The sequence below is a fragment of the Ranitomeya imitator genome, chromosome 5 (assembly GCF_032444005.1).
Source record: "Ranitomeya imitator isolate aRanImi1 chromosome 5, aRanImi1.pri, whole genome shotgun sequence".
Classification (NCBI taxonomy): domain Eukaryota; kingdom Metazoa; phylum Chordata; class Amphibia; order Anura; family Dendrobatidae; genus Ranitomeya; species Ranitomeya imitator.
Genome location: NC_091286.1, coordinates 78,411,897 through 78,425,680, shown reverse-complemented (window position 1 = coordinate 78,425,680; position 13,784 = coordinate 78,411,897). Strand labels below are relative to the sequence as shown.

General features: G+C 43.2%; 1 protein-coding gene across 3 annotated transcripts in view; it reads right to left on the bottom strand.

Moving 5' to 3' along the window:
* Positions 1-218: 218 nt before the first annotated feature.
* TRMT6 (tRNA methyltransferase 6 non-catalytic subunit) overlaps positions 219-13,784 on the bottom strand; it is a 56,535-nt gene continuing 42,969 nt past the window's right edge. For 2 of the 3 annotated variants that reach the window (XM_069768828.1, XM_069768827.1), the window contains exons 8-11: positions 8,474-8,559; positions 5,471-5,573; positions 3,488-3,574; positions 847-1,145 (exon numbers count right to left, since the gene is read on the bottom strand). In XM_069768828.1, coding sequence (XP_069624929.1) covers positions 984-1,145; positions 3,488-3,574; positions 5,471-5,573; positions 8,474-8,559 — 438 coding nt within the window. In that variant the 3' untranslated portion in view covers positions 847-983. Of the gene's footprint in view, positions 1,146-3,487; positions 3,575-5,470; positions 5,574-8,473; positions 8,560-13,784 lie in introns of all 3 variants that reach the window. The other variant, XM_069768825.1, reaches the window with a different exon arrangement.

The following is a 13,784-nucleotide window of genomic DNA, read 5'->3' as shown; positions in this document are numbered from 1 at the left end:
CTATAAGATTATCTCCGCACAGGGACATTATTTTTAAACACATCCAATTGTGAAACTTATTTTTATTCGATGATCTATTAAGTGCTCCAAATAAAAAAAAAACAAAAAACCGTGCAGTAGCTTTGCAATCTGAGTCAGAGGGGATATCTGAGTACTTCAATTCTGGACATGTATTAGAGACCTATAGAAAAAAGTTGGACTATGAGAAAACAAAAATAGATTAAGCATTTTGACAATTGTATTGGACATTGAAACACCCCTTTAACATGAGCGAGTAATACATTATAATCCGTTCATTTGAATGGGCACCATGTAAATTTTGCAAGCAGAGGTTGCTGCTGGGAAAATAAGCAGCAGAACGGAGCGTGCCTAAGGGTGGACAGATGATCGCTGGGGATTAGACAAGTCAGAACCGCAGCGATCTGTCAGCCGCCGAGGTGCTTTTATTCTAACGAGGGCTTGTTTCCAAAGAATTACAGTTTAGTCAAAGCCCATTGTGTCCTGCTCTTACATAATGGAGACACAGAGCAGTCTACGGCACTGTATTCACAAAGCTGCACTGGATTAACTCATGGAAAATAAACTCAAAAAGATTAAATGTCCTCAACTCCACTTTACATCTACCATACAACATAAAGAAACCGCAATCAGCCTTCATCCAACAAGCCTCCAAAATTGCCAGCCATGTAGAAGGGGGACATCGAGCTGTACATACATTTTACATGTTAAAGTGATAAATAGATATTTCTTTTTCATTCTTGTTATATGTAAAAGAAAAGGAACATATTCAAATATAAACTAAATTGTATTTTGTCTCTATGGCAACTTAAAAAAAAACAAAAAAAAAAAACAAGAAACAAAAGGAGAAAAAGCAACTAAAAAAAAAAACCCCAAAACGTATAAAATTAAAGTAGAGAAAAAAAATCTCTGGTTCATGCTGTGGGTTGAGTGTTGGTCTTGTGAAATTAAAAATAACGTTTGTGTCAACCTTCTACGACTTTCAGTTTTTTTGGTGCGGGCTCTTGGGTTGTTTCTGGACAACTGGTGCTGGTCTTTGTGGTGTCGCTAGCTACAGTGATGCCATGAAGTATGTAGCCTCCTCCACTACTCATCACCAATTTTGGGTGGCTTCTGTCTGGCAAAACCTAAAAGAAATCATTATTATAGTCAGCTTAGGGAAATAAATCAGAAAAAAATAAGTATTTGATCCTTTGCTGATTTTGTAAGTTTGCACACTGACAAAGACATGAACAGTCTTATAATTTTAAGGGTAGGTTAATTTTAACATTGAGAGACAGGGCATCAAAAATAAAATCCAGAAAATCACATTGCATGAATTATATAATTTTATTTGCATTTTGCAGTGAGAAATAAGTATTTGATCCCTCTGGCAAACCTTCGTACTTGGTGGCAAAACCCTTGTTGGCAAGCACAGCAGTCAGACATTTTTTGTAGTTGATGATGAGGTATGTGCACATATCAGGAGGAATTTTGGTTCACTCCTCATTGCAAATCTTTAAGATTTTGAGGCTGTCGCTTGGCAACTCGGAGCTTCAACTCCCTCCATAAGTTTTCTATGGGATTAAGGTCTGGAAACTGGCTAGGCCACTGCATGACCTTAATGCACTTCTTTTTGAGCCACTCTTTTGTTGCCTTGGCTGTATGTTTTGGGTAATTGTTTTGATGCAAGACCCAGCCACACCCATTTTTAATATCCTGGTGTAGGGAAGGAGGTTGTCACTCTGGGTTTTACGGTACATGTCTCCATCCATTCTCTCACTGATGTGGTAAAGTAGTCCTGTGCCCTTAGCACAGAAACACCCCAAAACAAAAGGTTTCCACCGCCATGCTTGACAGTGGGGACGGTGTTCTTTGGGTCATAGGCAGCATTTCTCTTCCTTCAAACACGGCGTGTTTAGTTAATGCCAAAGACCTCCATTTTTTTTCTCATCCGACCACAGCACCTTCTCCCAATCATTGACAAAATCATCCAGGTGTTCATTGGCAAACTTCAGACGGTCCTACACATGTGCCTTCTTGAACAGGGGGACCTTATGGGAACTACAGGATTTTAAACCTTTACGGCATCATGTGTTAACAATGGTTTTCTTGGTGACTGTGGTCCCAGCTGCCTTGAGATCATTAACAAATTCCCCCCATGAAGTTTTAGGCTGATCTCTCACTTTTCTCATGATCAAGAATACCCCACGAGGTGAGATTTTGCATGGTGCCCCAGATCGATGTTGATTGTATTTTGTATTTCTTCCATTTTCTTACTATTGCACCAACAGTTCTCCCCTTCTCACCCAGCGTCTTACTTATTGTTTTGTAGCCCATTCCAGCTTTGTGCAGGTCTATGATCTTGCTACTGACATCCTTATAATGCTCTTTGGTGTTGCCCATGTTGTAGAGGTTAGAGTCTGACTGATTGAGTCTGTGGACAGGAGTCTTTTATAAAAGGTGACTATGTAGACAGCTGACTTTAATGCAGGTAACGAGTTAATTAGAAGCCTCTAACTGGTCTCTAGGAGCCGGAAACTCTTAATGGTTGGTAGGGGATCAAATTCTTATCTCTCACTGCAAATTGCAAATAAATTGATATAATTCATATAATGTGATTTTCTAGATTTGATTTTTGATATTCTATCTCTCAGTGTTAAAATTAGCCTGCCATTAAAATTATAGACTGTTCATGGCTTTGTCAGTAGGCAAACTTACAAAATCAGGAAAGGTTCTAATACTTATTTCCCCCACTGTAAAAATGGAAACAGATGGCGGAGCAGCTATTAAGCTAGTAAAAGCCATTAATAAAAGACAAAGACGATCAATATGAAAGAACCTGTAAAGGCATGAGCCAAATTTGGTCACTTAAGGCCCGGTGTCTCAGGGAAGACATTGCTATGTATTGACATAGACACTTCAGCAGACCAAGGTAATTCCAAATCAAGTCAGCCATGTCATGTTCTTGTGGAAACTTTGATTTTTGCAATTACCCAGTAAATAGGTTTGATTTATTAGAAGGCTATGTGCACACGTTGCGGATTAGCCTTAATTTCTGGTGCAGATTCTGCCTCTCCTGGCAGAAAACGCGGATTTGTTGCATTTTTTTGTGCAGATCCGCAGTGTTTTTTGAGTGTTTTTTTTTGTGGATTTGCCGCGTTTTTTACCCCTGCGGATTTATATAATGGAATGGGTACAAAAACGCTGCAGATTCTCAAAAAAGAGGTGATATGCTGCTACTTTTAAACCGCAGAGTTTCCGCAGCGTATTTTCCGCAACGTGTGCACAGCTTTTTTTTCTCATCGATTTACATTGTACTGTAAATCAATTGTGGATCTCCAGCATTTCTGCACTGCAAAAAACGCTGCGGATCCGCAGAGAATCCGCAACGTGTGCACATAGCCTAAGTGTTCGGCAGCCAATGAGGTTCCGTCAGCAAGAGAGACATCAATGGAAAGTATTGATTGGTTATAGGAAAACAAATTACCTGATAATTCCTCAGCCAGGTCTCCGACAGCTTGAGGTTAATGACGCCACCTTTTTCTCGAAGTTTTGTATAACATTCAAGTAAGGGCTGAAAAATGAAAAAAATATACTGTATATATTTTCTTCAAGAAGTGAGATTAAATGCTGCAGGTTTTATTATTTTAGATTGCTCTCATGTTAAACTAAATATTATTAGTTTATACTGGAACTCAGTCATTATATGTATGAGAGACCAGCCACAGTCACAGCTCCAGCTCTTGTCTCCGGACCCTCCCCAGGAAGGGTCTGTATGATTTCCGGGTCAGAACTTCTTCCCAGACACGCTTTGTGTATGGAGCAGTAAGGCGAGCACTAATCACACGCAGACACAGCATTTCAAGGCCGCAACTCACTTTCCGGTGCGCTGATATAACCGTCACCAGCGCGCCCCACACGTGTGCAGGTCCAGACGGCAATGTCTCTGTTGCACGCCAATTCAGTGCGTCCCGGGCATCACAGGTCTGGGACAGCATGTTAGCTACAGACATTTTGGCAAAGTTCTCCAACTGCACATCACCAACCTCCAGGACCGGTGGTGGCGCTTCCCAACCTGCCAGAGTCCCGGAAGGCCCTCGATGACACCAGCCAGACCTGGGAGAGTTCCTATTCTTCGTACCATCCTTTATCCGGTTCCCTCAAGGACAGGAGACCAAACTGATGCGAAGGAGAGGTGCTGCCCTTTTATTCAGTAGGTTTCATGTCCTTGATGAGCGGATATCCTCTCTCAGGTGGTGCGGTCATGGGACATAGGGAAGACAGGTGCTTTCTGTAGAAACAATATGAACCCAGCATCCAGACCTCCCCCACATTACGTCACAACCAGAGTTGGAACATTATATGAGATTTTGATCAACCATAGGAGGTCTGGTGTGGTCTGTGTAATATGGGCACAATAAAGGACCTGTATAACATCCGCCAAGGCCACAGGATAGGCATTAAATGTATGAGACCCTAAAGAAGAGTTGACATGCATTGCTTTGCTCCGCCTCCTGTGTTCCTGTTACATGCCCAGCGTCTGCGCTCTGCCAACATTTCACGCTGCCCGGAACTTACATCAGGGCATGTAACAGGAACACAGGAGGTGGCGCACAGATGCAAGAGGGAGGGGATTGCCAGCTCTGAGGCAGTTGGCACCGGGGGAGAAAACATACCTCCGGGACACAATAGAGGTATAGCGGGCAATTTATAAAAGTCTGTACTTGTGCGGGGGGTTCCCTTTAAAGGATGACTTTTTTTTCTTGGATCTAAGGTGTAAGGGTACCGTCACATTAAGCGACGCTGCAGCAATATAGACAACGATGCCGATCGCTGTGGCGTCGCTGTGTGGTCGCTGGAGAGCTGTCACAAAGACAGCTCTCCAGCGACCAACGATGCCAAGGTCCCCGGGTAACCAGGGTAAACATCGGGTTACTAAGCGCAGGGCCGCGCTTAGTAACCCGATATTTACCCTGGTTACCTAAAAAAAACACTACATATTTACATTCCAGTGTCTGTCGCGTCCCTCGCAGTCAGCTTCCCGCACTGACTGAGCGCCGGCCGTAAAGCACAGGGACCCGAACTGATTACTCAAAATGCTTGTCCTAGGAGCACTGCCCATGACGCAGAGGCGCTCAGATTGTGCCCAACAGTGGAGTACAGAGTTAAAGATAGTGGAGCCCCTACACCGATCTGTGTGTGCACTCACAAAAAAGCCTAAGCTGCGGACATCAGGCAATTGTTTGGAGCAATTGGTGGGGGTCCAGGACCTAGACCCCAACGATATGCTGGCCAATATGCTTTTTAAGGGTTTGGCCTACCGCTCTCACAAGCACCATTATGAAAAACATAAAAGGACAAAAAACCTGACTGCATTCAGAAAATATACATTTTATACATTATATATATTTTGGGTTGTACAATAACAAAATACTTTACACCAAGATGACATCTGTGGACTGACACCTACCTCCTTATATTGGCAATAGACTACAAAGGGCCTTGATGGGGCAACAAATTCTAGCAAAGTGAGTAGCAGAGGTGTAGGGTGGAACCGGGAAGCAATAATTAACCTGGAGCAAATAAGAACAGAAAAAAAGACAATCAAATATAATTGACCACTGTCTAAAAAAAATATTAAAACAGCGCTTATCTACCATCTTTCAAGAAAGATTTTTGGAGATTGATTCTTGTTTGTCCACAATACATAAGAAGGAAATACGGATCTTAAATCTTGGCATAGAAAAGGCTGATAAATATATACATGATATAACACACCACAATGCTCCCATGACAAAAGGAGAAAGCAAGTACCGAAACTCTTTTCTTTATAGTATGGAAGAAAACGGACTATTATCCTGGAGAATGCAACTGCATGATAAGATATTCCATTTCCTTGCCATAAGTGGCCACCAGATCATTGGGCATCACTAAATCAGAGTGTCCTCAAAAATGTCTCAATTTTGTCTTTTATGTCTGCCACCATCATTAGTGACAATGAACTCTTCAACAAACTTTTTTCAAGTGTTGAGCAAAATTTTTTTAAGAGCTTTAAAAGGGGTTGTTCTCCACAATTGGACAACCCTTTTTGAACGCCTCCAGTGTGCTTAATAAAAATAAAAAAAGAAACATATTTCCTTTCCGGACAGGCGCTGCTCCCCTGTAGAGAATGTTGTGTCTCCTGGCAATCATGTATGTTACAATGTTAAACGTGTTCTCCAAGAATGTGATAAAATAACTCCTGTCACGTAATTTAAACGACAGTCCGTTCCTAGTTGTGTATCAGGGTGGGCTTAAGTTTGAAGAAACACAGCTATCAAATTATTAAACAACATGTATGCAAGTACTTGGATAAGAAAACAGTAGTTAACCAGAGCCAGCATGGGTTTGTAGCAAAAAAGTCATGTCAGATTAATCTAATTTCTTTCTATGATGGAATCACTGACTTGGTGGATCAGGGAAATGTGGTAGATATAGTATATCTCGACTTCAGCAAAGCACTTGATAAAGTATCTCGTACTATCCTTACTGAAATAATGATCAAGCATGGGATTGACAAGGCTACGGTTAGGTAGATTCATAACTGGCTCAGTGATCATACTCAGAGTGGCAATAAATGGTTGCACATCCAATTGGAAGAGTGTTTCAAGAGGGGTACCACAAGGCTATGCCCTGTTCAACATATTTATAAATGATCTAAATAAGAGAACTGAAGGTAACTAATCAAATTTTCAGACGATGCAATGCTAGGAGGGATAGCTAGCACTAGAGAAGACAGAGAAAGGGTTCAGAAGGATCTAAATAAGCTTAAAAAGTGGGCAATGGCTAATAGAATGGTATTAACAGGGAGAAATGCAAGATTCCACATCAGGGCAAGAAAAATGAAAATTACATCTATAGAATGGGAGGAACAGAATGAAGCAACAGCACGTGTGAAAAAGACTAATAGATCACAGCTGGTCTTCTGTCAGTTGAAACACAGATTGCGTTAACTGTTTCTTCAGACTGCAGCCCATCCTCACATGTGACTAGGACGGGCTCCTGCATAAATTACGTGACCGGGGTTGTTTCATTACATTCTGGGAGAATCCCTCTAATATCAAGCGAGCACTGCAGCCCAGTTTAATGGATCCGTGAAGACTACATACTATGTGATATAAACAATGTAATGAGATTGACGGGGAACATAGCGCTCAGAGTGGTGCAAGTCAGTGAGGAAAGTATCTTTCTTTTTTATTTTACTAAGCAAATTGGGGGCATTCATAATGGATTGTTCAGTACTGTACAACCCATTTAAAAACATCAAGAATGCTAGATTTGGCTGCAGACCATTTGTTTTGGGGCAGCAAGCATGGAGAAGTCTTTTCCTGATCCCATTTCTTCACACTAAATGCATTTATGGCAAATCTTTCCAATTGTTTAGTATTCTCTAGCTTATAGTTGGCACCATGCCCGTAAGTTCACAATGGAATTCACAGGTTGAATTTGGCAATAAATTATTATTATCTGTGCCATAGTAGAAAGTTTTACCATCATGTTGTTCGTAAAAGATTGGGAATTATGTAATTTTCAAGCAGCGGAGAAAGTCTGAGGGTTCAGAAGTCAGCCTCTATGAATGGATCCAGCTACTTAATAAAAAACGAGATAGAACAAACACAGCCAATATATAGACGTACCCAGAAAAAGTCACCAAGCCAAGGATAGATATAAAGAATGCCTTTATTATATATGATTGGCAAGTAAAATAAACCCCTGACGAAGGACTAAGATCCGAAACGCGCGTCGGGGTGCGCTATTACGGGACCTGGCTGACCCTCCCATTAAGGTATATTGTGTGCATACCCCTAGTTGTTTTATACCGTGCACTTGGTCTATTTTGCTGCGGGGCTCCTGCTGTATCTCCTCTTCTGAGGAGCACGCTGCACATTGCATTGCACAATTAAAAGGCACCTGTGGACATTTGGTATTGTGGTATTGTCAGTAGATCCAAGTTCTTCTACATACATATCGACAGCTATATATTGGCTGTGTTTGTTCTATCTCATATATAGTGGTTCTTCCACATTTTTCTCCACAGAGCACTAAATCACTGGCACATGGCATATATTATTCCTATATTGTTGATTTTGTAATCATTGATTAATAGTGGTTGGTACATCTGTGGTTGTGTCTAATTTAATAAAAAACGGTCTTCTGGGTCACACTTAGGTCTTCACCATTGTAGCCTGGCTAGCTATTCTGGGCCAGCAGTTTGTGAGTGTCCCGTCACTGCCCTCATCTACTCGAATCTATTATCTCTGGATGCCAAGTCATAAATTGCTTCCATGATGCAGAGTTTTTGCCGCCCTACTCTCAGGTCACTCTGCACCCATGTCAATGGTCTTAATTTTACATTTAGGTTCTAACTCTGGGATGATTGACTAAAAAGCATCTTCAGCTACGAGAGTTTAGAAAATTGCAAAAAGACGCTTACCCGTCAGCATTTCTATCTTGTAACAACTTTGCGGCGTCTGACTCCCGTTTTCTTCTCTCATCTTGTTTACGCTTCTTTTCTATTGCCTGGAGAGAAATAAGAAGCAGTCAGTTCTACTGCAAAAAAAACAAGCCAATAATTCACTCAGATCCGCAATTTTAGTTTATTTCCATTACAGGAGGAACATCTCACACAATCGGAGATGCTCAGATCAGAATTACATTAACAGCCGATGAAAAAGAAACCTCATTCATGGGTTTAAAGTGGATTTGTCAGCCTAATAAGACAAAAAAGTCCTTCTGTTTGGCTACTAGGAGCGCTGAAAAAAATTAGACAGACAAATTGTTTATGGAATGTTCAAAATCACGGTGCCCCCTTCATGCCTCAGACAGCTGTTATGTATGCACAGCAGTCTGTCAGTCACTGCTGAGGAGGGCACAGGGAGGCGAGGGGAGCAACCTCCACATGTAAAGAGTGGCTCCTGGCATGACCACCTATTCATCTGAATGTATCTCTCCCACAAGTGACTGCATCATTGTGGAACAGCACACAAACAAAAAAATGGAGATTCTGACACGAAGGCTCCGAACTTTGGCTGGTCTGGCTGATGAAAGCATATCGGGGGTCTCCTGGCATGTTTGAATTGCAAAACCTGATCCTCTTGATCTCCACCACTAGAGGTGTCAGACAGCAGCTTACTAACGTCTCTCATTGAAAACGTATGCACGCTCAGCAGCGCAGAGCATGCAAGTGTATAGCAGGGTTGGGAGACTAAAGGTACCTTCACACTAAACGATATCGCTAGCAATCCGTGACGTTGCAGCGTCCTCGCTAGCGATATCGTTTAGTTTGACACACAGCAGCGATCAGAATCCTGCTGTGATGTCGTTGGTCGGGGCTAGAGGGCCAGACCTTTCTTTGGTCGCTGGCTCTCCCGCTGACCATCGCTGAATCGGCGTGTGTGACACCGATTCAGCGATGTCTTCGCTGGTAACCAGGGTAAACATCGGGTAACTAAGCGCAGGGCCGCGCTTAGTAACCCGATGTTTACCCTGGTTACCATCCTAAAAGTAAAAAAAAACAAACACTACATACTTACCTACCGCTGTCTGTCCTCCAGCGCTGTGCTCTGCACTCCTCCTGTACTGGCTGTGAGCGTCGGTCAGCCGGAAAGCAGAGCGGTGACGTCACCGCTCTGCTTTCCGGCCGCTGTGCTCACAGACAGTACAGGAGGAGTGCAGAGCACAGCGCTGGAGGACAGACGGCTGTAGGTAAGTATGTAGTGTTTGTTTTTTTTACTTTTAGGATGGTAACCAGGGTAAACATCGGGTTACTAAGCGCGGCCCTGCGCTTAGTTACCTGATGTTTACCCTGGTTACCGGCATCGTTGGTCGCTGGAGAGCGGTCTGTGTGACAGCTCTCCAGCGACCAAACAGCGACGCTGCAGCGATCCGGATCGTTGTCGGTATCGCTGCAGCGTCGCTTAATGTGAAGGGGCCTTTAGCCAACCACGATCAAAGGCTATGAAGATGAAATGATCTCTACAGGCCCAAAGTTAAAGATGATGTTTCCTTTGTAATTTAAGTAAAAAAATAATAAATTATATAGATGTATAGTGTTCCGTTTAATAATAACTTATATATATATATAACACCCAAATAGGACGTCCTAGATATTACTGAATGAAATAATCCATTTGCAAATCTTTATTCATTGCATAGTGGAGTGCGTTGAGAACAATAAAATATAATGATCAATTTAAGTCAAAATTAATATCCCATGGAGGTTTGGATTTGGACTGATGCTCAAAAATCAAATTACAGGCTGATCCAACTTCAGTGGAAGTACCTCAAGACAAGGATATGATTCTAAGTAGGGTGTGTGGCCTCCACGTGCCTGTATTGACCTCTCTATCACCTGGGCATGCTCCTTATGAGGTGGCAGATGTTCTCCTGAGGGACCTCCTCCAGACCTGGACTAAAGCATCCGCCAACTCCTGGACAGTCTGTGGTGCATGGAATGAGACATGATGTCCCAGAAGTGCTCGATTGGATTCAGGTCTAGGGAACGGGCTGTCCAGTCCATAGAATCAATGCTTTCGTCATGTAGGAACCTGCTGACACACTTCAGTAACATGAGGCCTAGCATTGTCATGTATCAGAAGGAACCCAAGAGGGCCCACTGCACCTGCATATGGTCTCACAATGGGTCTGAGGAGCTCATCCCAGTACCTAATGACAGTTAGGGTACCTCTAGCTAGCACATGGAGGGCTGTGTAGCCCTCCAAAGAAATGCCTCCCAACACCATTACTGACCCACTGCCAAATTGGTCATGGTATGTTGCAGGCAGCAGAACATTCTCCACAGCGTCTCCAGACTCGGTCACGTGCTCAGAGTGAACCTGCTCTCATCTGTGAAGAACCAGGGCACCAATGTCAGATCTGCCAATATTGGTGTTCTTTCGCAAATGCCAATCGCCTTGCACAGTGTTGGGCTGTAAGCACAACACCCACTTCTGGACATCGGGCCCTCCTACCACCATTTCTGACAGTTTGAGCAGACACATGGATGTCAGTGGCCTGCTGGAGGCAATTTAGCATGTCTCTGGCACTGCTCCTCCTGTTCTTCCTTGCACAGAGGAGGTACAGGTTCTGCTGCTGGGTGCCACAGCCCACTCCACGTCTGCCGGTATCAACTCCATGATCTGGACACTGTGCTGACAGACACAGCTACCCTTCTTGCCACAGATTGCATTGTTGTGCCTTCCGGGATGCGCTGCACTACCTGAGCAACTTCTGTGGGTTGTAGACACCGTTTCATGCTACTGTACAGTACTTCTAGGGCTGAGAGTAATGAGAAAATGCTAAAGTGACCAAAACAACAGCCAAACAGGATGAGACCAGAGAAATGGTCTGTGGTCACCCCCTGCAGAACCACTCCTTTATAGGGGTTGTGACAGGTTGATTTCACAGAAGTGTCACGGACTTGGAGTTACATCGTGTTTAAAGGGAATTTGTCACCCCAAAAATTGTATATGAGCTAAGGCCATCGGCAACAGGGGCTTATCTACAGCATTCTGTAATGCTGTAGATAAGCCTCCAATGTAACCTGAAAGGTAAGAAAAACAGGTTATATTATACTCACCCAGGGGCGTTCCCGCTGCGGTCCAGTCCGATGGGTGTCGCGGTCCGGGGCCTCCCATCTTCATACGATGACGTCCTCTTCTTGTCTTCCTGCCGTGGCTCCGGCGCAGGCGTACTTTATCTGCCCTGTTGAGGGCAGAGCAAAGTACTGCAGTGCGCAGGCGCCGGGAAAGGTCAGAGAGACCCAGCACCTGCGCACTGCAGTACTTTGCTCTGCCCTCAACAGGGCAGAAAAAGTACTCCTGCGCCGGAGCAGCGGCAGGAAGCAAGGAAGAGGACGTCATCGCATGAAGATAGGAGATGCCGGTGGCCTTAGCTAATATATGATTTTTGGGGTGACAGATTCCCTTTAAGTGACTTAAGAACGGAGGATACATGTAGGGCAATAAACAGAAATGGGGGATGAGATATAGGGCGGTAAAGAACTGTGGAGAGCTTTGTGGGGGAGAGAGATGAGTTTGTATTATATTCTGTAACGATTGGGCAACCAGTGCAATCACTGGCACAGGGTAATGGCATCAGTTATACAGTGACAAAAATACGAGCCTGGCTGTGGCACTTAGGACGGTTTGGAGAGAAGAAACTTTGGTTAGAGGGAGACCAATCAGAAGAGAGTTGCAGTAGCCCAGACGAGAATGAATACGAGCAACAGTTAAAGTTTTTGCAGTTTGAAAGGTGAGAAAAAGTCGGATTCTCGAGGTTATTTTAAGGTGCAGGTGACAAGAGCGACTGATTAGAAATGGAGACTAAAGGAAAGCTGTGTGTCAAATATGACCCCAAGACAGAGAACCTACTGCTTGGGAGTTATGATTGCACCACCCAAGGAAATTCGGGTATAGGTAGATTAGTAGAGGGAGGAAACACAAGGAGTTCAGTTTTGGAGAGATTCAGTTTCAGATGGAGGGAGGACATGATGTTAGAGACAGCAGATAGACAATCCTTGGCATTTTGTATTAAGGTAGCGTGATGTCAAGAGAAGAGGTGTATAATTGGGTGTCATCAGCACAGAGATGATGCTGGAAACCAAATCTGTTGATGGTTTGTCCAATAGGGGCGGTATAAAGAGAGAAGAGGAGGGGGCCTAGGACTCAGCCTTGAGGAACTCTGATAATAAGGGGAAGATTAGCGGAATTAGACCAGGCAAAAAGATACAGTGAATGAGCGGTCAGAGAGGTGGGAGGAGAACCAGGAGAGAACGGTGTCCTTGAGGCCAATGGCACGGGGAAAATTTCATGGGTAGAGGGAACAATGGATTCAATTAAATTTCAACAAATTCTTGATGCAGATATACCACCATCTGTAAAAAGCTGAAGTTGAAAAGAGGATGGCTTCTACAAATGGATAATGATCCTAATCACAATCCACCAAAGACTTTCTCAAAAGGTGCCAGCTGAAGGTTTTACAATGGCCCTCACAGTCCTCAGATCTGATCATCATCGAAAATCTGCCGTCTAGGCCTCAAAATAGCAGTGCATGCAAGACGACCCAGGAATCTCACAGAACTGGAAGAATTTTCCAAGGAAGAATGGATGAAAATCCCCTTAACAAGAATTTGAAAAACTCTTGTCTGTCTACAAAAAGTGTTTACAAGCTGCGATACTTGTAAAAGGGGGTGCTAGGTATGAACCAAGCAGGGTGCTAAAACTTTTGCATCAGCCCATTTTCCTTTTAGCAATTTTAAAAATTATATATATACCCGAGTGAAGGAATAAAACAGACGACTGACAAACATTTTCCCTATAAACATTTTCTATTATTTCAGTTCACATTAAATTTGTTTCAGGTTTTGTGTTTGACAATGGCAAGTGAAAAATCTTTCTAGACAGATTTCCTTGCAGAGTCGATCATCTATATGAATGAGATGTGACGGACATTGGCACAGTGATGACAACACCCAGTCATACACCGATTACTGCAGATTCAGACAACTTCTAGACTACAAAATCTTGCTGTCACCAGCACAACCAGCGACAAAGCGGCACCTACAGTCAGCATCTCTCATCATGCAGATGACAACACAACTCTCATCTTTACATCCACAGTCCACACAATAGAATACGTAATCATTTGTAGATCTGTATTTGTTGAGCACAGTAAAAATATTCAAGTATCTACTTAAAAGAATGCGTATTAAAAATTCCTAAACGTGGAATTATGTCATTACATTG